At 40.5% G+C, this 27435-nt stretch overlaps 1 protein-coding gene across 1 annotated transcript in view; it reads left to right on the forward strand.

Annotated features, from left to right (window-relative positions):
• Positions 1-27435, forward strand: part of ZNF521 (zinc finger protein 521) — a 282046-nt gene that overhangs the window by 238568 nt on the left and 16043 nt on the right. Inside the window, exons 5-6 of the mRNA XM_065889774.1 lie at positions 14604-14735; positions 17141-17256. Coding sequence (XP_065745846.1) covers positions 14604-14735; positions 17141-17256 — 248 coding nt within the window. The remainder of the gene's footprint in view (positions 1-14603; positions 14736-17140; positions 17257-27435) is intronic.

The raw sequence follows: 27435 nt of genomic DNA on the forward strand, positions 1-27435 counted from the left end.
AGTTTTGTTAAATTTACCAAGGCTTGATTTGTGACCCACGATGTGATCTATCCTGGAGAATGTTCTGTGTCCACTTGAGAAGAAAGTGTAATCTGCTGTTTTCAGATGGAATGTCCTATAAATCTATCTGATCTACTGTGTCATTTAAAGCTTGTGTTTTCTTATTAATTTTCTGTCTGGATGATCTGTCCATTGGTGTAGGTGAGATGTTAAAGTCCCCGACTATTATTGTGTTACTGTCGATTTCCTCTTTCATAGATGTTAGCATTTACCTTATGTCTTGAGGTGCTCGTATGTTGGGTGCATATATAGTTATAATTGTTATATCTTCTTCTCGGATTGATCCCTTGATCATTATGTAGTGTCCTTCCTTGTCTCCTATAACATTCTTTATTTTAAAGTCTATTTTATTTGATACAAGTATTGCTACTCCAGCTTCGTTTGATTTCCATTTTCATGGAAAATCTTTTTCCATCCCCTCACTTTCAGTCTGTATGTGTTCCTAGGTCTGAAGTGGGCCTCTTGTAGACGGTATATAGATGGGTCTTGTTTTTGTGTCCATTCAGCAAGCCTGTGTCTTTTGGTTGGAGCATTTAATCCATTCACATTTAAGGTTATTATCAATATGTATGTTCCTATTACCATTTTCTTAATTGTTATGGGTTTCTTTTTGTAGGTCCTTTTCTTCTCTTGTGTTTCCCACTTAGAGAAGTTAGCATTTGTTGTAGATCTGGTTTGGTGGTGCTGAATTCTTTTAGCTTTTGCTTGTCTGTAAAGCTTTTGGTTTCTCCATTGAATCTGAATGAGATCCTTGCCAGGCAGAGTAATCTTGGCTGTAGGTTATTCCCTTTCATCACTTTAAATATATCATGCCACTCCCTTCTGGCTTGTAGAGTTTCTGCTGACAAATCAGCTGTTACCCTTATGGGAGTTCCCTTGTATGTCATTTGTCATTTTTCCCTTGCTCTTTTAATAATTTTTCTTTGTCTTTAATTTTTGTCAATTTGATTACTGTGCATTACGGTGTGTTTCTCCTTGGGTTTATCCTGCCTGGGACTCTCTGCACTTCCTCGACTTGGGTGCCTATTTTCCTTCCCATGTTAGGGAAGTTTTCGACTATAATCTCTTCAGATATTTTCTCGGGTCCTTTCTCTCTCTTTTTCTTCTGGGACCCCTATAATGCAAATGTTGCATTAACAGTGTTAATGTTGTCTCGGAGGTCTCTTAGGCTGTCTTCATTTCTTTTCATTCTTTTTTCATTATTCTGTTCTGTGGCGGTGAATTCCAACATTCTGTCATACACATCACTTATCTATTCTTCTGCCTCAGTTATTCTGCTATTGATTCCTTCTAGTATAGTTTTCATTTCAATTATTGTATTGTTCATCTCTATTTTTTTGTTCTTTAATTCTTCTAGGTCTTTGTTAAACATTTCTTGCATCTTCTCGATCTTTGCCTCCATTCTTTTTCTGAGGTCCTGGATCCTCTTCACTATCATTATTCTGAATTCTTTTTCTGGAAGGTTGCCTATCTCCGCTTGATTTAGTTGTTTTTCTGGGGTTTTATCTTGTTCCTTCATCTGGGACATAGTTCTCTGCCTTTTCATTTTGTCTATCTTTCGTGCAAGCTTCCTGATGGGAGGGACTGGTGGTGGGTAGAGCTGGGTGTTGCTCTGGTGGGAAGAGCTCAGTAAAACTTTAATCTGCTTGTCTGCTCATGGGTTGGGCTGAGTTCCCTCCCTGCTGGTTGTTTGGCCTGAGGCGACCCAGCACTGGAGGCTACAGGCTCTTTGGTGTGGCTAATGGCAGACTCTGGGAGGGCTCACACCAAGGAGTACTTCTCAGAACTTCTGTTGCCAGTGTCCTTGTCCCCACAGTGAGCCACAGCCACCCCCACCTCTGCAGGAGACCCTCCAACACTAGCAGTACGTCTGGTTCAGTCTCCTATGGGCTCCCTACTCCTTCCCCTGGGTCCTGATGCGCACACTGCTTTGTGTGTGCCCTCCAAGAGTGGCGTCTCTGGTTCCCCCAGTCCTGTCAAAGTCCTGCAATCAAATCCTGTGAGCCTTCAATGTCTGATTCTCTGGGAATTCCTCCTCCTGTTTCCAGACCCCTAGGTTGGGAAGCCTGTCGTGGGGCTCAGAACCTTCACTCCAGTGGGTGGACTTCTGTGGTATAAGTGTTCTCCAGTTTGTGAGTCACCCACCCAGTGGTTATGGGGTTTGAGTTTATTGTGATTGTGCCCCCCCCTACCGTCTCATTGTGGCTTCTCCTTTGTCTTTGGATGTGGGGTATCTTTTTGGTGAGTTCCAGTGTCTTCCTGTCGATTGTTCAGCAGTTAGTTGTGATTCTGGTGCTCTCGCAAGAGGGAGTGAACGCATGTCCTTCTACTCCGCCATCTTCACAAGGACTCTTTATGTCTCATTCTTTATCTAACAGATACACTTATTAACTAATTCATGGTTTCTGTTAGACCCATTTCATAGTCTTTAGCCTTGGTTTGTGACCTAACAAAACATACAGGAATATCTGCTTCTTCACTGTACTTCCAAGCTAAGGAGAATAACGCAGAAATCTTCGTTACAACACGAATCTTTCGACCTTCCTTCCTTCCTTCCTCTCCCCCTCCCCCTCCCCTTCCCTCTCTTCCTTCTTTTTTCCCATCTCAATAGAGAGTAACTCTCTCACTTATGTTACTCTTGACTGACAGGAAACAGACAGAAGGAACTAGGAATGAGTATAACTCATTGGTATGACAGTAACATCCTGGCTTCAGCTTATAGTGTCTAGATGTGCCGGTGTATCCAGAATGATGCCCAAGAGAGAAATGTAGGTAAGGAACATCGTGAGCTATTATTTTCCATACATAAGCATGGCATTGCCTTTTTAGTAAGCCACACACTTAGGATATGCATGGAGTCCCAGTTTCTTCCCAAATACTCCATTTAGTACCATATCAGGGAATGATTCAGGCACTTGAAGAAGTATAATTAGCTATAGGTAGAATAGAATTAAGGAATCAGTCTTTGTTTCTGAATAATGATAATACCATACAGGAGAGCCTCTAGCCCACTCACCACAGGGTTTCAGGTGACAGTTTAACCAAATCAGTGGGTAATTGCCATTGGGAGAAAGCATCAGCATTCAGCCATGAATGCCTTCTATGCCGTAAGTTGTATAATCATGGGTGTTCCCTTCAGATTGACGGCTCAGCCCAATGTGCTTTACCAAGGATGGTGTTCCTAGCACTTCTGCAGAATCATGAGATACGGGGAATTTAATTTTCCGTTACCGACAGGCACTGCATGTCAGCTAAGGCTCTGCTTTCCAGAAGGGAGAGGAGCACTTTTACAAGGGCAACGGACCTTAATAGTATGTACTTAGTTGATTAGGAAATAGCGGATGATGTGGATTGGAACAGATTCAGGCTTTGTCTTGTCAGGGAGCAAAGGAGTGACCTGATGACGTGGAAATAGAAATAATTCTTTGTACATCAGTAAGAGATCTAAAGAGACAATAACTTTTGCTTTGCATAATTGATGACTTAAGTTGTTGTAGTTAAGAGGGAGGAAACTTTTTAAAATGAGAGTTTGGTGGGACAGTGTAGTACTGGATTCAGGAACTCTGGATTCTGGTTGGCCGTGGCCAAAACGCTTTGCCAGGGTGGACGTGTCAGTTAATATCTCTAGTCTCAATTTTTCTCATCTTTTCAACAAGTCCATAGTTAATGAGATTGTCTCCAAAGCCCCTTCTAACCTTTATCAAATATTCCAGCATTTAGCCAAATATCAATATATACATTCACCCTGTCCTTTTACCTACACATTCCTAGTTTATTGCTTCTCGATTTTACATGAAAGAAAAACACAATGTTCTCGTATCTTTGAAAATGTTTGAGCCAACAAATACAGTTTGGAGAGGGAGGTATTTATTAGAATATTTCTTAGTAAAAGAATAATGGCAAATCGTGGTCAGCCAGCCCTCTCGTGCCTTCACAATCACGTTTCCATATCACTTTTCAGATTTCTTTGAGCATTGGGAGTGTTATGTGCTTTTGGAGGGATGTTAATCACCTTACAGTAGTTTTATGTCATCCTCTATTTTCCTTCAAGCATAAAAAGCTTTATCTAAAACAGAGTGTGGAAGAAGAAACTGTACCTAGATTCACACCCTGTATGTTTATTTTTCATTTAAGTGTGTTGTTGCAGTTTTTTAATATATTTTGACACCTTATAGTTGTAACCCCCTATTCTCTTTCATTACTTATTGTTATTAATTATATAGTGGTAGCGTAGTTGGCTTCTTGAGCCACTTGGCTGTGAGGAAATTCATTTATCGTTATTGCCGTTGGAGCTACAGAAAATTGCCGGCATTCCATCCAGAGATGAATGTTTTCGAGCTCACATCCAGTAGAATTTTGAACACGGGTCAAATCCTTAAGTGTTTTCTTTCTGCTGCTACCCTATGGCTCTGCTAGTCTCTGCATTGAGGACCTTCATTTTCTCTTATCTTTTGTTTTCAGTCCTTGATTTGCTGCCCTTTCAGTGAAGTTTATAGATTATTTTCAGCACTCCATTTAGTGGCCTGTCCAAATAGTTCTCTTTATTTTCTCCTCATGTACCCAACTGTACATTTTCCATCTTAGAATTTCTTTTATAATGCAAATAACATTCCTGCCTTTACAACTTTGTTATATGCACATTTTATTTTATTTATCATTTGAGAGTTTTTTATTGACATATGGTTGATTTTTTATATATATATATATATATATATATATATATATATATATATACACATACTTTTTTTAGGTATTTGAAATTTGAAAAGAAAATCCACTTAGAGAGCCATCCTCTGATAGTCTACAATAACATAAATTCCAGGTTAATTAATATTTTAAAATTTTAAAAAGTATCTTCTTTTAAATCATTAATGCAGATTGGACATTGCCTTAGGTCTCACCTTTCAATGAAAGTGGCCATTATGCCTTTAAGAGTAAATTTAACCCCCTTCTATTCACGCTATAAATAATCAGATATATTGAGATATATTGAGATTCCCAAATCAGGCAGCTGCCAGTGTAGTGAATGAATGTATGATGTACATATGCAAACCTGGGGATGTGTACTTTCACACACCCAGCTACTTCCGATATCTGTAGGTTCTTTAAAGCCGGGCTTAATTTAGAATTCATGACCCCGCAGCTGTATGTGCCACAGAACGGCCAGGCCAGAGAGCTCTCTGCCTCCTGGAAGCATGACATTAAATTCACACTAGTTAAGCCAACTTAAATTGAGCCTCCTTGAACCTTCCTAAATAAAACTAGTGGCCTTAATTACAATCCGGCAATTTAAAGGTTATGGAGCTCTAACTGGTACTGCAGTATATCACTTTAATAATGCACAGGAAAATTTCTCTAAGGGGTGGCATGGCCTGATTAGAAGAATTCAAGTTTCACAGCACAGTTCCGATAAACTGTTTTTAGAAATCTTACTGCATTTATTGCGCCATTACCTTTTTTTTTTTTTTATTCTTCAAGGCCAAGTTTCTAAGGTCACACCAACAGAACAATAACAATGTGAGTCATTTGCAAATAACTTGCAGTATTGTGATTTTTGCATTGCTGCTTAGGACTTTCTTAGTATCGCTACAGACAAAGTGAAAGTGCCTGGATAAGGTCCCTTGGAAATCTGAGGGCTTCTGGCCCCCTTTATACCCTCATGCTCCACTGCAGATTTGACCTATGTTGTGGTGTTGAATCCTGATTCTAAACACCACGGTTTAGGGGAAAAGATGTCATCTTTGCCATAAGTCATCAAAAATATAAGTTTCTTAGAAAGACAATTTTCTTTGGAAATGTCTGGCTCGTTTCTTGTCTTAAACCTGTAGGCACTAAAAACTCCATGGTTGTTGGAATCCGTAATACCTACCAAAGCTGGTAAACCTCGTTCCATTTCTTTTGTTTGATTTGGGGGGTTCTGTTTGTTTTGTTTTTAAATCATCAGCAATAGCAACCTATGCCTTTAGGAAGAACAGACAGATTTTCGGTGTTGAGAAAAGAAAGAAAGAAAAGGCCCTTACCCTTGCCGTCAACTCAGCACAGGAACATGGAAACACACCTGATGAGAGCTGTGTCCGGGGTAGGGCTGGAGTTGCTGGCCTACTGCTGTGTGGAATTCATATTGATGGTTGCACCATCTCAGTTCTCCAGGATGTTTTCCCAATAGATTGAACTTTGAAGCAGGTTATGTTTAGTCTATACTGCATGAACTCTTTCAATTTTACCAGTTTCTGTGGTTTTTTGGTACAGTACTTGAAGGTAAATATACCTGTACTTCCGCTAGTGCCGAAAGTCCCAGATGTGAGGGCATTAACAGGTATTTAATATCAAATAAAAGAAATTTCAAGCAAAGAGGGTAATAAATACATACATCTGATTTAGTGGAAAAGAATAGAGCTTTGTAATATAAGAATGCATAACTATTAAAAATTGCTTAAAACATGAACTGCCCATCATGGATGTATGCTATAGAGTCCTCTCTGTGACTTGAGACAAATAAAAGGTAATTATCCCTTCTTTCATGTGGTTCTCTTTTTTTTGGTATCTCAGAAATAAAATGCATAATAACATTTTTTCTCTTGAAATAATGGATAAGTTTGACTCATCAGTTTCCTGCCAGAGATAAGCTGGCAAATAAGATAGTTACTTTGTTAATACTTCGTTTGCCAGAACATTTTAATCTTATTTCAAAACATAATGAAGGCAAGTAGCATAAGGTAAATTTTACTGGTCCACATTTGTCACATGCATGGGCTTTAGTGTACAAGGGAATGGAACAAAGTTTTAAAACTCAATTGATAAATAATAAACATTGTTTTGGTGTTAGTCTTGGCAGTTTGTTCTGGTGAAATTAGATGTAGGACCAGCTAAGTATATATTTCCCATAGATTCAGTATTTATTGAGTCTCAACTTTGAGCCATGTACCATTGTAGGTACTTGGCAAACATCAATACACAACACAGGCAAATGTCCTTGCCCTCCTGGAATGGGCCTTGTAGCGTGAATTGTTGAGCAACCCCAAATTTAGTTCTTGGCACTCTCTTGGTATGACGATGTCTGGGGCTGGCCCCTGCCTCTCTCTAACAGGTGAGGCAAGAGCTGAAATGTATTACTGAATTGTGAAATTGGGAGCATGCTGTTTCCAATCATATTGTATATCTAATTATTATGTGAAGTGGAACTGAATATTTCTATACTGTCTCGTGCACCCACAAACTTTCTGTCAAGGCAGAGAGCAGAGCAGCACTAAAGATCAGGTGGCAAAAACTTTGTAAAAGAGAAAGGGTTGCTTTCATTAATTCAAGTGAACATAGATAAGGAGGAAATGGACTGTTCAAATAAACTGGACCTCTTTCCGTGGAACACAATTGCATATAGTGAAATCAAAGATTTATACAAGGAGCTATTTTTTTAAAGCAACCCTAACTTCTAAACAGAACTAGAGATTGTATTTCAGGCTTAGTTGATCTCCATCCTCACTCCCACCCCATCCCCACTCTTGCTTCTTCAGAGTTAACAACATTTTTACTAAGAAACATGTACTACTTTATTCTTTTCTTGGTTAAGAATGTTTTTTCTTGGGGAATGGGGTGAGAGGAGCTCAAAGTGATTTTATCAGTGCCTTACTAAAAACTGATGTTTATTTGTTTGTTTTTTTTGTTTGTTTTGCGGTACACGGGCCTCTCACTGCTGTGGCCTCTCCCGTTGCGGAGCACAGGCTCCGGACGCGCAGGCTCAGCGGCCATGGCTCACGGGCCCAGCCGCTGGGCGGCATGTGGGATCTTCCTGGACCGGGGCACGAACCCGTGTCCCCTGCATCAGCAGGCGGACTCTCAACCACTGCGCCACCAGGGAAGCCCTATTTGTTTGTTTTAATAAAAACATTTGAACCCCAGATGTTTGCCTTTAAAGCTACTTGCCAGCACTGTATAATACACACTCTGAGACTTCAGCTATGGGTCCATGTTTAGATGAGAAAAGTGAAGAGAAGGATGCAGACCTGGAGGTGCCTACATACTGGTCAGGTTTAGTCTGCATCCTTAGCCCTGATTCCGAACTTGAGCCAAAATATCGCTGCGGAGTCCCTACAGGTGGAGGAAAGCCACCTTTTCAGCGGGTTGTTTGTTTTATTGTTTATTGTTTGAACAGCTTTCCAATGTTTTCTCCTATGTGAGAATATTCTAATAACTGCTACCCAACTGCTAACACAACTGATAATAATAGCCAAGGAATTGGACAATATTGCATCTCAGAGCATCTAAAATCCCACTGCCTGCCTCTCCCATCCCAACCCACCTGGACCGCCTGCTAGTTTCCAAGCTGCTGATGTTTATGGGGCTCTAGGCAGCCCCTGGGCTCTTTAAAATCTGCTGGGTACAATGCAGCCTACCCCAGTTGAATCATTTCCTGCTCCAGCCCTGCTGATAATGAGAAGTTCAAGACAGGAAATAACAGTGTCAGGATCAGTGGTTCTGCTTCTAAAGTGCAAAAACATCATTGTCTTTAGACCACTGGCCAAAAGCAGGTAGTAACTGAGTTCAGTGCAGACCTGCACCTTGTAGGTCTCCTTGAAATAAGATTCTGGCTGAAGCATAGGGGATGTGTATCATTTTGCTTTTCTTGACATACCTAAGGGTTAGACATTTTGTGTACGGATAGACAAAGCTGAGGTACCCAATCCTCATTTACTCTTGGGATTCCCAGTGCCCTTCCTGTCTTATTGGGAGTCTTATGCTTGTATCTCGTACTTCTCTCTTATGTGGCATAGAAATACTGACAGTGCCAGACATTCTCATATTGCCATTGAGAAAAATCCAAGAAAGTGCTGTGACAGTCTTCAGGCAACATTCATTTTCATGTTGAATTGTTCAGAAGGATAGGGCAGAACTTTTTTTTTTTTTTTTTTTTGCGGTACGCGGGCCTCTCACTGTGTGGCCTCTCCCGTTGCAGAGCACAGGCTCCGGACGCGCAGGCCCAGCGGCCATGGCTCACGGGCCCAGCCGCTCCGCGGCACGTGGGATCTTCCCGGACCGGGGCACGAACCCGTGTCCCCTGCATCGGCAGGCGGACCCCCAACCACTGCACCACCAGGGAAGCCCAGGGCAAAACTTTTTAACTAGTGTGAGGACAAGGTTCACACAATATTCAGTATTTTCAAATGCTCCCTTACTTTGGGGGCTTAATGACTAATCTAGTGGCCGACTTTGAGGGCTGAGTAATATTCCCCATTGCCAAATTAGCACTTCAGTGTGTTTGTGTTACAGTTGTGAAATATGTGCTGTATATAACACAACAAATTACAGTGGCCTGATCAGCACAGTGAACCTAGAAAGATGTGATGGCTGTGTGCATGGTAAACTGCAGTACAGTCTGCCTATTCTTCTACTCCTGGTTTCTAGGGTGAGCCAGCGTAGCCAAGGGGTGAGTTTTGTCATGTACGGCTTTTCTTCGTCACTCCTCAGACCCCTAGCTTATAAATGTGTGCTTGGAAATTAACTCAGGGAAGAGGAGAAGCAAAGTAAAGGGTTGGGGGTTGGGAATTGGTTTAGGGCATAGTTTTCTTGGATTTAAAAATATATATAAGGATACAGTGGTACACACATTCAAACTGGAAAAATTGCAACTGCAGGGCATTTGATTCCTCTGTTTGGATTCTGAGGGCAGAGTTTACTCTCACTCAGTTCAGAGCTTTTAAGTATGGCCCCTGCTACGTGATGATGCACCAGGAGGGGTTTCTAGCTTTGACTTTAGCCTATAGATTTATGCAGTGGAAGAGGCTGGAGGACCCTTCTGTCCAGTCTCGAGGGTAAGTAAGAGAAGGAGTTCTACTTATAAACCGTTACAAATTGGTCCTTAGTAATGGCTGCAGTGTTGATCAGATGATATTAGGAGTCCCCCAGTGATTCCTTGGATAACAGCTACATGTAAGTCAACCACTGAACATTTGCTTGTAGCTGCTCTAGATTTCTGTTTTTACTGAAGGACAAGGAGTATAAACATGAGACACACAGTCTAGAGGCTGCTTAAAGGGTTTCTCTTGTTTAAAGCTTATATTGAAATGTCAGTGTCTTGTGTTCAGCTAACAGTTGCCGTGTTGGAGCTTATAACGTGGGTTGCACTTGAGCACCCGAATGGTAACTATTATTTTTTCTGTTACAAAACTGACTGATTAATAGTTGTGTTCATCCAGGTTTTATAAATTGGAGAGAGAGAAATTATCATTCCCCTTCGAACTGGCCTTAGACAAACAGATTTTGTTCTTGTAGCACATATTATAGTAAATGATTATCACATTCCCTTCTAAGGCAATGAGGTTGTATTGCAATTATGCATTCAGATTCTTTCCTTTGCAACATTTAATATTAGAGTAAATATTTACATTAGCATCAGTCTCTTCTATGTAGACTTGATTCCTGTTTACATTTATGTTCACACTTAAACGAAGATTAACAAATGGAAATAATTATTTTAGCTGAAATTTATATACATATGACATTATTTCTCACTTATACCCAAACCATCTTTAGTCATGCTTTAAAGTGTTCTCATTTATACCCAAACCATCTTTGGTCATGCTTTAAAGTGGTTGACCAGGACAGGAAGTTGCTGGCTGCCAACACATTCTCAGTGGTAAGAGCTTCACTCTTGCCTTTCCTGACATTGGACCCACAGTGCTGGCGGCATGCATGGTCCCCTGCACCAGGATACAAGAGAGAGGGGTTTTCTGTTTGTTCTGGAAAGGTATGGGTTTATATTGAAAGCTCCATATTCTTCTCATTCGGTGGGTTAATACACACTGTGATGTTTCTCTCTCTCTTTCCATGTGCTAGTTTCTGCTTTCACATGTATTTGGCTAGAATACTTTTCAGTCTAACGTTCAGAATTGGAGTTTTTCTGTACTTCATAATATTGCTCATTTCCTGTCTTAACTTTTGGCATTCAAAATTTCAGTGTTGTAATCGATCTTTATTAGTAGGGTATAGAAAAGACAGTGCTTTTTTATTCTTTAATTTTCAAAATAACCTATAAAGGTAAATTATGCTTATTGTAGAAAATCTGAAGAAGGTAGATAAGCAAAAAAGAGGAAGAAAAATCTAGAAGTTTCTTCCATAGATGCCACCTATAACTCTTAACAAAAAATAGGGCTGCACTAGCCTATTATATTCTTAATGGAATATTGTAATGGTTGTTAAATCAGTTGACTCAGAATCTCTTTTTAATAAATGAGTCAGACTGTATTATTACCCAATTACTGTCAGTTGCTACCTTTCCAGAGAGCAGAAATGGTTACTTTGATGGAATTTTTTAAACTTTTGGCACCTTTAGGAAACAAGGTGAGAGTTGTGGCTTCCTGGGTAAAGTCCTTGAGTCTGAGGCTTAAATTGACCTGAAGCTGGAGGCGTTGACAGTGCACCTCATGAACATGGACGTTTAATGGAAACCGTGGTTACTCTGTACTGTTCTTGAGGACCTAGCAGATAGGAAGAAAGAAGGAGGGAAGCTCAGTTTTTAAAGGAAACAGAGCTTAGCTGAGCTTGGCCCCCCCCGGACTAAGGGTGTTTTCGAAATTCTTTGAAAATTAAGACACTGCCCTTTGCCACACAATGCAAGTATAGAATGAATGATAGCTGAGTTAAACAGAGACTAAGTATAAACTTTTGAAATTCTTATTATAAATAAGTTTCATTAGTTTGCCATTATTCTCTATCCCCCCCACTTCAATTTTTAAAAGTACAAAATAAATTCTATTAACCAGCTGTAACCGTGTTTTGGGTCCCCCTCTCTCTCTCATTCATTATCATTTGACCCTGTGGTGATAAGTAAGTGTGAACATGGGAAAATGAGCAGAGAAGTTAACAACAGTGAGAGAAATGGGTGGGTATGTCCATTGTCTAGGTTGGAGCATCCTGGCTTTTGCTTATCTATCATTTGCTGTGTAATAATTCAGATATATTTTCTGTCTTACTCAAATAACTAGGACAAGTTATTTGTTGGAAAAGACCTCTATGTAACTTAGAAATAAAAGGCAGATAGAACGTCCAACGTTTTTTTCAACATTACAATGTGCTTTTAAACTATAAAGAGTTCTGAAAATGCTGGGTGCTATTGTTATTATCATTGCTATCAGTGCCCTCACAGAGCACGTAATTCATGGGAAAGAAGTCTGCACTAATAATGCATAAATACTTTATGAGCATGTGTCACCTTTTTGTGAATTCACTGGACTAAATTTTGATTATTTAACATTTTGTGATGGAACTTCTCTGTTCTTTGGATAGGAAATAAATAAAAATCTATGAGGACATTTTCCTTATACTCATATAAATATATCTTATTTATTTTCCCTTCTATTATTTTTCCAAACAAAATACTCATAGTCAAGAAAGATGACATCACATTGAAGATCACATTAACGTGCATAATTTACGTTACGTTCATGTAACAGTCGATCATCATCCCCAAGAAAACCCACCAGGCCGATATACGTTCCTTGACAAACGTTGCAAGTTTAAGAATTCTGGAACATATGTGTATAACTTCTCACACCCATAGGCCACATCTTGGTTCTTGTGCAAAGCACATAATTTAAAGATGAAATTAGAACTCTTAGGAACCTTCTTGCTGTCACAATAAAGGTATACAGCACTGAGGAAATAGAAAACATTTAAATTTGGCAAGTATTTCTGACAATTAACTTACTGACCCAATTCCCTACAATAAATAGTGTTTCTTATATTATTCAATATCCAAAATTTAGAAAAATTTTGGTGCCTTTAGGATTAAAAAAAAGAGAGAGAAAAAGGAACAGATGAAAAACCTTTGATCTTATATAATCCCTAAAGCTTTTTGTATAACCCCTAGTCATGTCAGTATGCACAATTAAACTCCTTCTTACATAATTATAATCAAGGAATTTACTGTGCCACCCAAATACAGAGTAGGTTTTTATCTCCTGTGAAATGTAGACAGTACTGGGTGGCTTAATTAGTGCTTTGCTTCTCTTTTTACAAATTCCAATCCTCTGCTTCTAAAGACTCATACTTGCGTGAGAAGAAAGATTAGGAATACAAATAGAGTGATTTTACTCCTAGTTAGCTAATAATAATTCACTTTGTAATTGGGCCTTTGTGTTGCCAGTAATATCAACTGGTGACGGACTTCTGCATGCATGTGGTATTGAGTAAAAGGAAATAACTTTGGAGTGTAGACTCGTTACCCCTACAGTGTAAATATGTCTTTCATTCCCTAGACCTAGATTATCTGACACAGATGGTCCTTAGTAGCATTTCTAATCTTTGCAAATAAGAGAAGATAAAAGTATAACTTGATAACATTTCAGGTTAAACTGAAGCCTCCTAGCCCTTACTTTTCCTAATGAGAGTCTTGGGAATAGCCGGTGTATGCCATAGCATGTCTGCTGAGATCATGGACCCTGAGGCCAGGCTGTCTAGGTTTAAGTTCTGGTTCCACCAAGTATTGCTCCTATGACTCAGAGCAAAATCGGTTCAACTCTCTGGGTGTCACTTTCCTCATCTGTAAAATGGGAATAATAGTAGTTGTTGTTAAACTCGATGGATTCATGTCTGCAAGCACTTAGAACAACGGTGTCTGGAACACAGTAAGCACCAAAGAAGTGTCAGGTTGTTCGTTCTAGTGCTATGGGTTTTCATTTCTTATGACTGCAAATTGAAACAAGTTAGAATAATCCTTAAATGTATAATTTCATAAACATTTTAATGAGGAAAACAACATAAAAAATAATGTTTTCTGTCTATAACACAAACTTTTCATTTTATATAGCAATTGTTACTACATCAAAATATTTTTCTACCTGTTCCTGAGATATCAAAGAAAACTCCAGGACTAGTCAAAAGTGAGCCTGGAGCTCATGAAAGTGCCTTTGGAGAAATACAGGCAGAGTCTAGATCTGAGGGTAAAACCGAAACTGTCTTACAAAATAAAGGGAGCAATGAACTGAGAAGATATGGGGGACTGGGAGTTTCAAGCAAGAAAAAAGAGCATTTATAAAACACTATGAGCATTAATAATATTTCAGAATTGCCAGAAAATCTTGGAAGTAGAAAAAGGAAGTCTTCAATCGGAAAACCACTAAAAACCTTATGGTTAGTAATAGAAACCTCTAGAACCTTCTAGATAAACCAGAGGAGAGGCCCGGGGAGAAGCTGTTCATTTTTCTATGGTTCCTTTATTTCAGGACTTTGGAAATACACAGCCCATAAAATCTTGCTAGTTAGAGAAAAGGAGATGCCTCGTTATTGACACCAAGTTTACTGTTAAAAGCTTAATAAAATGCATTTTTACCCCAAGATAAAACCTGCCCTGTGGTTATCGTTCGATTTTAAATTCCAGAAATGTTTCCAATTGATATAAATTCATAAATAATGTGAAGTAACCATATATACTACTACACATTTATATTGGGGGCTGGAAAGAGTTTAATGTATGCAGTTATAGTTAACTCACTAGTCTGTCAAAGATGTGATGGGTGTCAACTTTTCTGCTCACGCACTTTCCTTAACAGATGAAGGACTGAACCATGAGTGCAAACTCTGCAGCCAGACCTTCGACTCCCCTGCCAAACTCCAGTGCCACCTGATCGAGCACAGCTTCGAAGGGATGGGCGGTACCTTCAAGTGTCCTGTCTGCTTTACAGGTAGGAAGATTATTACTGGAAAACTCTGGAGAGTTTCTCAGCCACATCCTGTCTTTCCTGCCAGGGCATACTTCCCACTGCTATGGCCTTTTACAGATCTGACTTCAGTTCAATTTGGGAAGAAGACGTTTGATTTCTGCTGATTAGCATTATCGATTGCCGCCTACTTTAGAGGCTCAAACGGTCAGGAAGGTGAGCTGTCAGGATGAACAAATGGCATTTCAGGTTCTCTCAGAAGTTTGCACTTTTCCATTTGTAAAATGACATCCATGTTTCATTCACTTTTCTCCTCTAGGTGTTAAAAGGTTAGCAAGGCAAAGGTGGCTTTTTCATCATAAGACATGGGACTAAAAGAAGTACAGCTGTGTTGTCAACACGTCTGTTATTTAAATGTGGAGAATTTTATAACATTCCCTCTATGAAATATAAAGGCGTTATTAAAACCCTCCCCCAATTCTTTGAGCTAGAAAACAGATTAAATGAACACATTAGATGAGGCCTTTATTTCCTATGTCACTGGATTTTTAAAATAGAAGTTGATGTAAGTTTACACTTTTAAGAAGAAACTTTTATGAGATGTTGTAGCATTATAGTTTTCGGCAGCAGTAGCAAAAAAAAAAAAAAAAAAAAAAGAAAGAAAAATTGCAAATCAGAAACTATAATTTGAAGCCCATAGGGGTTGAAATATGATCACACACGTTTCTGCTGCTCCCGCGACAATGACAAAGTTATTTTGGAAAATCCTTTGTGATCATTTTGCCTGTGTCTTGGGCTCATTGGTCAAACCCCTCAAGGCTATGTTTCCTTCTTATTTGTCAGAAAAGGCAAAACAAAACAAAAACATCTCCTCTCAAAAGTGACTTCCTGGTTTGCGGTGTAAAATCCCAAAGCATTGGTATTAACCTTCACTGCATTCAGCCTGTAGATTTCTGTCCTGTAATAAAATAAAAAGAGAGAGGCCATGTTCCTACACAGTTAGCACTAGTAGTACCAGACTATGCTGGTGGTTCTGCCTTTACCATTTGCCTGTGAGGCTTCTTCATTCAATAATTCCATCAGCCACTCCTTATTTTGGAACTATTTTTTGATTCCTCCAAATTTGTATTTAAAATATTTATGTTTTCACCATAATGTAGTATTGGTCTTAATACAATGAGTCAGGAGTCTGGGTTCTTTATAAAAGCTCCTAGTTAGTCTTCATAAGGAGGACTGGGTCATAGATCTCATGATTAAGACCCCTAATAAAACAGCCCTTTCATGCTGTGGCCAGGAGCCTCGTAAAATGTGCGAAGTTAGATAGAGATTTGTTGCAGATCAGCATAAAAACCCCATTTCTTTTGGTTGATGTAGGTAAGAGACAAAAATGCATTAATCATGAACGGTCTGCCTTTCCTGTGCTGACAGACCTGAATTGTTTTAGTGTATCTTGAAGTAATTTTAGAAAAAGCAATTTAAAAAAAAAACAACCTTCCAATATAAAGCGTGTTGTAGGGGGAGAAGAAATCTGAGCAGTTTTTTAAGGTAATGAGAAATATGATTAAAATGTATGACTCACAAGAACAATATTCTAATATTTTAGGCTGGCTGGCAATTAGAATAATTTTAATGATTAGAGTCAAAGTCAAACACCAGCATCTTTAATAAATCCTTTCCCTGCCTATACAGATTAATATTGTAGATGCAAACTTTTTTAGGTCACAGTGCACCAGGCATCCATCAGAAGTCAGTTCTGCCAACCCAAACACTGCCTCTGGCATATACAATTTAATTATTAATAGTATGTCTCCTAGGTAAACTGTTACACAGTCTTAGGGCCTTGTTTTGTAGTCATTAAAATTGAACATGTTTATATTATTGAAACCCTTGCATTCAGTGTATAGGCTGAGTTGATCTTAAAGTATCCAAAGAGAATTTACCTGCCGTTCTGTTACACATTTATAGACAGTGCCCCAGAGTAGCTGTGGGATATAATTTTTAGCATTAACACATTTAAATAGAGAACTGTTTGGTAGCTATGACTTTAGGCAAATACAGTAAACAGGGTTTTGGCATCTATGATTTCTTAACCTATGGGTTGCTGAGAAATAAGAATCATTTCTGTTCAGACAGTGCTGTGCCTTTGACAATTTTCATTTTAAAAGATTTATGGGGGGCAGGGCCTCGATAAACCTTTACTTTGGAGCTGTTTGGGTTCAGTTAGGTGCCCGGTAGAGTGCATCTTAAGAAAAGCCAGAGACCCAACCATGAGCACGTGTGACTCACTCTCCCCAGGCCCCTGGCAGTGGTCACCCCCAGAAGGTATGCCATTCATTCTGCCCCGTCTGCAGCTGCTCACAGGGAGTCATGGACGGAGGGCATTTCAGAATGAAAATAACCCCAAGTTCACTCTTCTTTTATCATTGCAGTGTTTGTTCAAGCAAACAAGTTGCAGCAGCATATTTTCTCTGCCCATGGACAAGAAGACAAGATCTATGACTGCACACAATGTCCACAGAAGTTTTTCTTCCAAACAGAGCTGCAGGTAATATCCCCATGAGGAGGGCTGGCATTGAACTCAGTTGCTCTTCTTATAGGAAACAAGGGCGTTTTAAATCTGGATTCACGGTATCACTCACCCTGGGCCACCATGATGCTTTGTGTGTAGTGGGGCAAAGGGAAAATTAGAGGCCGGATTAACAGACACCAAAGTCATTTTGCCCCTGGCTGCTGTCAATCATAAAAAGGACTAGAACAGGCGTCTAATTGGATCTTCTGACCCGTGTGATAGGCTTAGGGGTCAGGTTTACTGGACTGCAGGATCATTCACCTCACTTGTCGGGGCCCCTTCTCCCAAACTCTGTTTTATTCATGTTCTGTTCCCACTGGGCTACGAGCTGGATGGATGTCCAGGTTATTGTTGTCCTGAGGGGCTTAAAATTGGAAGGGAGAAGGGAAGAGAAGAAAGAAGCTATACTCTTATCCACTGTGTTTCTTCTACGTAACAGAATAATTATTACTTAGTGACAGCCTTATAGTTGCAAATTTGGCACCCAAAGACTTCTTAGCCTTGAATGTCCCACTTGCTAGATGTGTGACCTTGCACTGGTCCAAAATGCTTCAGAACCTCGGGTGTGAAGAAATAATAGACAGGTGTAACACTCACAGGGCTGTCGTTAGGTAAAAATGAAATAACAGGTCTGAATGTAGGGTATAAACTCTAAAATATAATAGAAACGTTTGGTCAGTTTGATTATTCTTAGCAATAGACTGGTGTCAGTCAGAGACCTGGATCCTAACCAGAAATGTCCCTTATTGTAAAAAGAAAAGAAGTCTATTTTTCCCCCTCTTACTTCATCTGAAAAATGGGTCTAATAAATATCTTCATTTTTCAGATGGAATGAAATAAGAGTACCATGCCTTTGTTAAATCTTGTTGGTGCCCTTGGAGGAGAATGGATTAGAATTCAAAGTTATTTCATTATTGTGAGCATTATTATTATCAGTAAAGTTATTTAGACTAAAATAGGGTGGGGATGATTTTCTTTTTCCTTTGGTACTGAATTCCCTAAACAACCAGAAGAGGGTCTGATGTGATTGATGTGGTTGAGGCAGGACTAAGGGACCCAAAGCCCCACCCACTCCTTCATCTCCCATCCCACGCTGTGGACCCTGGGGCAGCTTTGGACCTCCTTGGGCTCTGAGGAAGCCATATTTATGTGAATTTTGTATCAAAATAAGGGATTTACAGTTTATCATCTCAGCTTTCATCCTACCAGTGAACAAATAGCAAATAAGGACGTCAGATAAAATATATATGAAAGAATGGGTGATGCTATTTAAGTGTTATAATGTGTCGATGCACCAGTGTTAAAGTTGCTCTATTACTTTTCATCACTTCAAAGAAGATTTCTACTCTGTCACATCTGTTTGTGAATTGAATATAGAAGACAGACCAAGTTAGACTATTATTTCAAAGTATACTTCATGAAAGTAACCTAAATTTCTATTGGAAAATATAGTATTCTCATTGCAATAGGTATGGAAGGATAAGTCCTTTGAGTTTGTGAGATTGTAAAGGATATGGCTAGTACACCTAAATGATGCTGTTAATTAGTATGTAAACTGTGAAGCAGAATTCAGAGTAGCTTAAAATCAGAGTTGTAGAGATTCTGTAGAGACTGGCTTCTTACCTAACGTTCCTGGAAAAAAGTTTGCAACAAATCCACTTTTGTACTATATTAGTAGGTTCTAATGCTACTGACCTGCTGGTCACTTGAATGTCTTTCATTAAAAGAACCCCACACTCCAGCAGTGGTGGCCTGTGGCCCACTGGCGAGCAGACGAAACTAAGTAATTAAGCACATCCTTCAGGACTCCAGGTTTCTTTTATGGCATATTTTCGGGTTTCATGGAATGTACAGTATTCTCTCTTTCCATTACTGGATAGACCAGGGGTTCTCCACCTCTTTGATCTCAGGATGCCTTGAAACAAATTACTGAAGACCACAAAGGGCTTTGATCTATGTGGGTTACTATCTGTTGGTGTCTTCCATATTAGAAATCAACATTGAGAAATGTTTTAAACGCAAAAATACACAAATAAACAATTCTACTGTAGCTGTTGGAGAAATTATATCTTCCAATGTCAAGTAGCCCCTAGAAGATGCCACTGTACACTCACGAGGTAATGAGAGTGTAAAGGGCAAACATTGTCTTAGTGTTATTGTGAAACTAGTCTTGACCTAACAGACTCCCTGAGAGGATCTAGGAGATCCCCAGAGGTCCCCCAGCCACACTATGAACTGCTGGTATAGAAGACGTAGTACCGAACACAAAACTTTTTCTGAGTCTTTAAGACCTTATGAGGTCAAACATCTCTCAAAACATTTCTGACTCATTCATTCAAATTGTGATCTGGGCCCAAATAAGACTTCTTTCATAATCCGAAGCTGTAGCCTTATTTTTCCAATCCCACAACTCAGAATCATACACATTTGGCCTTGATGTGAATACTCAGGCTTAAAATGTACATCATTCCTTTGATAAGAACAGTATTTATAGTTAATATGTGATAATCACTACAGCTAATATCCACAGTCATTGAAATATCTATGTAGGTCTGTTTTCTTAAATCCCTAGTAATAACAGTGGCTTTTAGTTTCAACGCATTAAGAAAAATGGATCAGAGTTAACTTTACTTCTAGTTTTGAGAACTTTTTGATTTTTATGATTTGAACTTAGAGGTTCACAGTCCTGTGCGTTTGTCTTCATTACTCACATCACTTTATACCCGTGCTTAGAGGATGGAATTAATATGACTTTTATATATTGATGACTTATTTCCTGCATAGAAAGTGGTCGGGGTAGGTATACAAAAAATACAGTTTTGTGCATTTCTAGAATAAGGGGGGAAATCAAGTGAAATTAAGGTGACAATAGAAAATAAGATCTGTAACTAAAATAATAACAGAGTAGAAAAATGAAGCCCCTTTACCAGCCCACTGTAGTTCATGCCTCGGTATGAAAATTAATGCAGATTTTGAAATTGATCCATGTCATACTACCTAAACTCATCTACATTTTTATGCCACTAACTAGTAGTTCAGAAAGAAGGACTTTTCACAAGAGGCATTTTATAAACCAAATGCCCAAGAACTGGAGATTGGAGCTTTGGAAGCATATAGTTTATTTGGCTCTTATATCAGAGTGAGACTAATAGGGTAGGTTTAGGGTGAGCATTCATCAGAATTGCCTAGGAACATCACTGTGGTGTATCTTTTAATGGTGCATAAACGATTTCATGACCATAATAAGTAATTTACATTTCTTTCACTGTTTATACCCAGTTAAAAACACAAAAACATCTTTTTGAGGATAGAAGTGCTTTGTTGGATATAAAATTACACACACACACACACACACACACACACACACACGGAGATGTGTTATTTTCATTAACATCACTTACAGTACTAGTCAGAATTCAAATAATTCCTCATAATACACTGTCCATCTTCAGGAATCAAGGACTTAGGCATTCGCCTTTGACATCACAGACCACAGTTGCTTTTAGAATTAAGCAAGATGAAACCTCTGTTTCTATGGGACACTCCATCTAGGACTTGCCAGTGTGAAAGCTATTGTCTTTGCATGACCTCTAGACCTTTCTGACCAGAAGTTCTAAATGCCAGTCCAGGGATGTGTAATGTGTAATTCCTGGCAGGATATCATCTATTTCTTCTGGTAGAGATTTCCCCCGTTCTTGCAAGGAATTTTAATATACTTCAAAGGCCACCTAGCATGCTGGTAGGGAAGATGTGCTTTGGAATAAGAGTGCATTATTTGAACTAAGTGAACATTTTGTTATTTTAAAAGCAAATGAATATGTTGAATGTTTCACATGTTTTCCTAATAGACCTCAAAACTTTTTCTGCAGAACTTAAGGAAGCTGCTTTGAGAGAAGGATAGTATGGTCCAAGAATAATATCCTACAATGCATATTTGTATCCGAAGTGGTTTATACAGGTGTGGGCAAGTGGTGTGTTTGTAAAACTTCTGTTGAATAGGCCACTTTCTTTCAATACAGTAATTACTGTTTAATTGGTGCCTCTAGAAAAACTACAATTCAGTGGCAGTGATCAAATCATCCTCTTCCAATGTGTCCCCATCATGTTGTGAATTTAAGGGACGTGGAGGGAATTCCAGCGGTGGGAAGAGGGGGAATTGGCCTAGATGAACTTGAGGCTCTGAGGTGCTGGTATTAAGTTCTTTTTGAGTCAAAGATTATTTTGATACTTGGCCTTCCCTTCATTAATTCATGGATGCAGTATTTTCCACATACAAAATAAAGTAGTGATTTGACATTCTGAGGGATACGCCAAGACTTCCAGCTATCGCTGAAGTTTAAATATGTAATCGTCTCTACAGCTGTTTGATCTTCTTCTCAAATCACTTTCCCACCAAATCAGCCTGATTTTGATGCGTATTTTTCACACCACAGCGTCACTGGTGCTCAAGTTTTATGGTCACATTTCTGAAAGAAAAATGAATTACTGCATATGGAATGGGACATATAGGACAACAGTACAGCACTGAAATGTGGCTGCTGTGTGGTTGACTGGGTCATTCACTAACTTAGCTCCTTACCTAAACTAGCCTTTTAATAATTGTTATATAAGTTTGTGTCTCAAAGTATTAAGTAATACATGCTGTGGCATTGAAGAATCCTTGTTGGGAATCCCCTCGGTGTCCAGTGCTTAAGACTCCACACTCCCACTACAGGGGGCACGGGTTTGATCCCTGGTCAGGGAACTAAGATCCTGCAAGCCGCACGGTGAGGCCGAAAATAAAAATAAGAGGTTGAATGTATTAAAAAAAAAAAAAAAAAGTGAGCCTTTAAAAAAAAAGAGTCCTTGTTAATGGCCAAACCATAGATACCATACTATAGACTGCTATCATCCCTATACCGTTCTGAGGTAAGAAAATATATTTATTAATTTAAAATATTTATAAGAATATAATTTTATCATTTTCAATTTACCATGGCCCCAAGCTCTCTATGACATATCAAAAATAATTAGAAATATATAATATTTACAGTCTACTAGAAAAGATTTACATATGATTAACTATCATATGAGGTAATATGTGATAAGTTGTTCTAAGTATTCCAAGAGAAAATGTTTATTCTCCAGGTGGGGCAATCGAGAAAGTCATCATGTGGGAAGCATTCAAGCTGGTTTTGAAGGATGGATATGCTTCCGGTATCTGTGGCTGTGAGAGGGTTAGCCATCCATAAAATCTCAAATAGTTAATGATTATTTTCAAAATAGTTTTCATGGGGTTTTTTAAAATTTGTTTTATTTTGCTTTGATTTCTACGTAGGCAGCTTAGTGCAAGGGAAAGGGCATGAAGTACAGAGAACAATCACCAGAGTTTGATTTTGGTCACTGCCGCTCACAAGCGATGGAGCTTCCGTTTTATCATCTGTAAAATGGGCATGTAGGAGACAACAGAGCATCCTGCCCAACCCCCAGGGTCCTGGTGAGAGTGCAGTGGAGTAGCCGATGTTGAGCTGTCAGTGCAGAGTGTGGAACAGGGAAGCACTGGGTGAGCTCTGCTTCCCGGACCCCCTCCCTCTCCCTAATGCTGACCTCAGTAAACAAAGTCAAGATCCATCATTACTTGGAAATGAAATCTCTATCCCGGACATGTCAGATGTTTCCTTAGTTCTCTGTTCTAGTTCACTGGAACAATTTCCCGACTAATCATACCTTGACATAGTTTCATGTTAATTGGTTTCCAGGTAAAAATTCTTATTTTTAAACATTCATCTTTTTCAAAGGATTAAAGAGTCTTGAGCTTCCTTTTAGTTCTGGTTTTTCTTTTTAGCACATAACTGTAAAACTAAACATTTAAATTTGCTTTCAGAAATGTATTTCAAAACAAGCTAACCCTTCTCCCCCGCCCCCCCCACCTCCGAAATTAAAGATGAGGGGCCAAAACAAAGTTTTATCTTGCCCCTCCACGTAAGACAAGGTAGGATCGGGATGTAGTGTGGGGAAAGGTTTGTTTTAGTGTTAGCTTGTTTTCATATTTTTCTCGGAGTCAGGCCGAAATTCTCTTTTGCAAACAAGAGGAGTGGAAAAGTGTGTCTTACTGCTCACAGCACATCTATAAGAAGCGCCTCTAAAACTATTTGCCCCTCATAACTCATCTTCTTCTCACAACTTTTCTATATTTTTCAATTGTTTTGTTTTTATTTCTAACAAACAGAGCTTGAAATTCCTTTCATTATCCCCACTCCAGCTGTAAGACTCCAAACCCTGTCCTGCCTTGTCCCTTACCATGTGGTCTCCCTTTGGGACCCTCAGATTGGAACGATTTGCCCATCACCATGTCTGGGCCTGCCATAGCCGGGTTCCATATTGACAGTCATGTGGTGGGGTGTGCTTTCTGCCTCTTCCTAGGTGGTCTGTGCCCCATACCTTGGTTCTCCACGGCCACCGATCCACTGGACCTCTGTGTATCTCCTGTTCTTGGGGCTGAATTCGCAGTCCTTAAACGCATCGTACAGACTCAGAGGGCTGCAGGAGTATAAATTGTATCAAGGGAACACGTGGCTCTGGAACTGGTCCGCTTCTACTCCGCCTCATTTCTCTGCTTTGTGGGCCTTCGGGGCTTTTGAAGTAAACGGGTGCTACGGCAGCTTCCACTTAATTTGCTCAGTGGTTAAATTGATCTATCTCTTTTATTTGATCGGATCTCCGGGAACCGAATCGTTTGCATTGACTTATTGATTGGATCTATGTTTTCACCATTACTTGTGATCACTTTCAGCTGTTAATATTGGCTAATTCAATCAGGATTGATTGGCCTTACCACTGAAGGCAGAAACTTAATCATATAGGACAAAGAAATAGGGCACGGCTCACCTCAGTTTGACTGTTAGTCTCTCTCTCACCCTCCTTCCTCCCTCCCTGCACCTTCTCTCTTCCGAACATGTAAGCAGTAGTAAAAAACCTATCAAAGCTGCCCTTTTTCTTGAGCAAAGAAGGGAGTTTAAAATTTTATAGCATTCATATGCATCTAAAGATGAGGTAGCTTTATTTTGCTTTTTAATAAAACTGCACTTAGAAATGAAGCAAGCATACCGAAAGATAAGCACGGTTATCACAATGAACTCATTGGGACTACATGAGTAAATGAGTTTTCAATTACCCGTTTTGTACCAATAAATCCCTAATCCGTGTGTGCATGCTTGGGGGCACAACCTGTGCTCACCTTTTTCTAGATTTGGCCCTCACTGCTTCACCATGTGTCCTACCAGTCACATTTTCGAGAGTCAAGTGGGTAATAGGACCGAAGGAGGGGCAACAGAGGTATTTGCATTAAGCGGAAACCACGTTATTTACATTGAATCACTTCTACAGCGCCCCAGCTCAGGTTTTAAAAATTCTCCGTCCGTTAATTCCTTAATGTTCATATCGATGGCTGGTTTTCGCTATTAAGAGATGGAACACCACCTCCCCGTTCTAGGACTCATTCCCTTCTCCAACAGCCCTGTTGTTAGCGATCTGCCATTACATTATTTTTTTGTCTGGCCCAGAGTTGACGACAGATGGCCATCTCCGAACTGCCATCAGTGCGACCTTATGGAGCATTCAGCTAGTGTGTACTGAAGAGCACTGCGGCCACTGCTGCAACTCCCTCCCCTCCCCCACCCCCCGGAAATGTTCATCACCTCTGCCACATTCCGCTTTGGCTGGGCTCTGCTGGCCCTGCCGGCTCCTGTGTCACCAAGACAGCCTGCTGCCACAGCACCGGAAGATCTGCCTCTGTTAGGAGCGAGAAACTGCGGGCACAGTCGTCCTGCAAAGACAGCACTCTGTCTCAGCACCTTTGCAGGCAGATCCTTGGGCGAGAGCTGGACCTCCACATTTCTAGAACATTCTGCAATCCAGGGAGGCACGTTGAAGTCTCCCGTGTATTCCTGTTTTAGATGATGTTTGCTCTACACATGGATCAGTCTCCTCACATTAGCAGAGACACAATGCCAAGAATAGACTCTTTGTGTTTACAAACTTCGATCGGACTCTTGGAAAACACCACTTCCATAACCACCTGCTGTGGCAGTTAGAGAGGAGGTAGTCATGGGCTTCAACGCTCAATCCCCTGAAATGGGCAAAGGATCCACTCCAGCATCCTCTGACCCGTCGATGTGGCAATCCGTTGGCCAGCCGCATGAAGTGAGCCGTTGCTGCACGTTTGGAGAAAGATTGATAGGTTGTTCTTCACTGAGTTTGCTAAGGCCAGGCGGTTTCAGAGCCATGAGTGTATTTTCAGAGGAATTCACATTTGTATCCTTTATTGTTATATTTGCAGTGAATCTACAGCTCGTAACAGGCTCTGCCCCGCAGCTATGAAGGAGTGAGTTCCCCTCATTGGGGAGAGAGCAGTGTTCTGTGAAAGCCTGAGATGTGGCGGGTGAGATGAATAGTGCTTAAAAGTGGTGCTCGCGGTGCTGTCATCTAGAACAGCAACTCCGAAGCTTTAAACGGGAGTGAGAGGCAGGGTAAACGAGTCCTTTAAAAGTGGTGAAATTTTAAACTGCCGAAAATAACAGGCCTCCTTCATTGATAACTTCATCGAGGGAGGGAGGGAGGGAGGGTATGGGGGAGGTCACTGGGCAGGAACCGCTTTCCCGTAAGAGGAGGGCAAAGTTTGCAAAGGGGAGGCTTTTCCCTTGTACCCAGCGTGTCTGGGAGGCTGGCATCTTTCTTTCGTGCCCTCCTTTTGCTTTGATGCGGCCCCTCAGATGGCAGAAGACCATCTCTCGCCGGAAACCCGAATCGCCCATAAAAGGTTTCCTTTTTCACTTGGCCAAAACTTAATTTTATAATTATCTGACTTACAGCACTGGGCACAGCTGCTGAGTTTGTGTGCCTTCTAGACAAATAAAAGGCTACCGTGATACTATCAAATACCAGCAGTACGCTGAGCTGTGCTTGGAGTTTATAAGGGTGAAAGGTGATTGTGCAGGAAAATAGAACCGTCTATGTGCCGTGAGCCGGGCACTAAGACCTCATCCCCATACTCAGTTATAATTCATGACAGTACTGGTGGGAAGCCCTCATCCCTCGGTGGAGTTAATGCATCTCCACTGAAGCCTGCTGTGAGCACCCTGCATCCCCGCCCACCATCTGTGCCTTCGCTTGCAAGCCACCCCCCCAACTCCTCTCTCTCTCTCTCTGTTACTCACTCTTTCCTGAGATCTCCTGGTATTGATATTGTCAGGCGACTAACTGCTTTGTAAAAGTGGCTCTCCAAAACGGGCTTGTCGTTTAACTAGGGGAAGAGCTGGAAGGAACGCAGTACAGTGTTGTTAAACGTCTCATTTAGAAAATGGGCAGGGAAGCAGCAATGGCCTTACACCAATCGCAGACTCTGGGAGCCAAGGATGCCCTGCCGATCACCGATTCGTACGAGGCACCTGTGGTCCATGGTGAGAGGCCAGGGATGCAACACAAGGTGGACATTATGACTCAGGTTAATCTTGTTCTGAACCAGAGTTCAGAGTCCGGAGTCGAATCTGAGAAATGTCTGCCCCCCCTATCCAGGGGCTTGGACCAGCTGGTGGCGTGAGCACCAACCCAGTCCCCACAGACTGGCCCCTCTGTGATGTGATGCTACCCACTCTGGGAACCAGAGCTGGTTGCCTCAGGGCTACCTAAAGCCTCTGCTCAAAATGATCAAGCCCTGGGCTTTACAGAACACCACCTAAAATAGCAGTGGTCATCTGTGTGGTGTGAGCCACCTTCTAAAGCGGAATGAGCAGAGGTTGCCGAACTCCCAAACTCGCTGCGGCCTGGAGCCAGCAGTGGTTTGTTCCCACCCTGTCCCAGCCCCTCGTGCCCCTGCCTCCCTTCTCCCCTCCCCGCTTCTTCCCACTCCCCACTCTGCTGGGAGCCCAGAGGGTGATGGGGCAGGACGACAGTGTGGGTTCAAACAAAAGATGACCCTGCACCTCCTCGAGCATGGCTGAAGCAAGATTAATGTGTAATGTTTCACAATATGTGCTCTTAACAGAGTCCATTGTTAGTCCTCCTTGAATAAGATAAATCAAATCCAGGCCTGGGACACCAGTATATGAATTTAACAGATGTGATGCCATAGGGAAACTACTGTGTTATAAACTGCAGACATGGCCTTTTTCTATGTCA

Source organism: Phocoena phocoena, chromosome 13 (assembly GCF_963924675.1).
Source record: "Phocoena phocoena chromosome 13, mPhoPho1.1, whole genome shotgun sequence".
In the NCBI taxonomy this organism is placed as follows: Eukaryota; Metazoa; Chordata; class Mammalia; order Artiodactyla; family Phocoenidae; genus Phocoena; species Phocoena phocoena.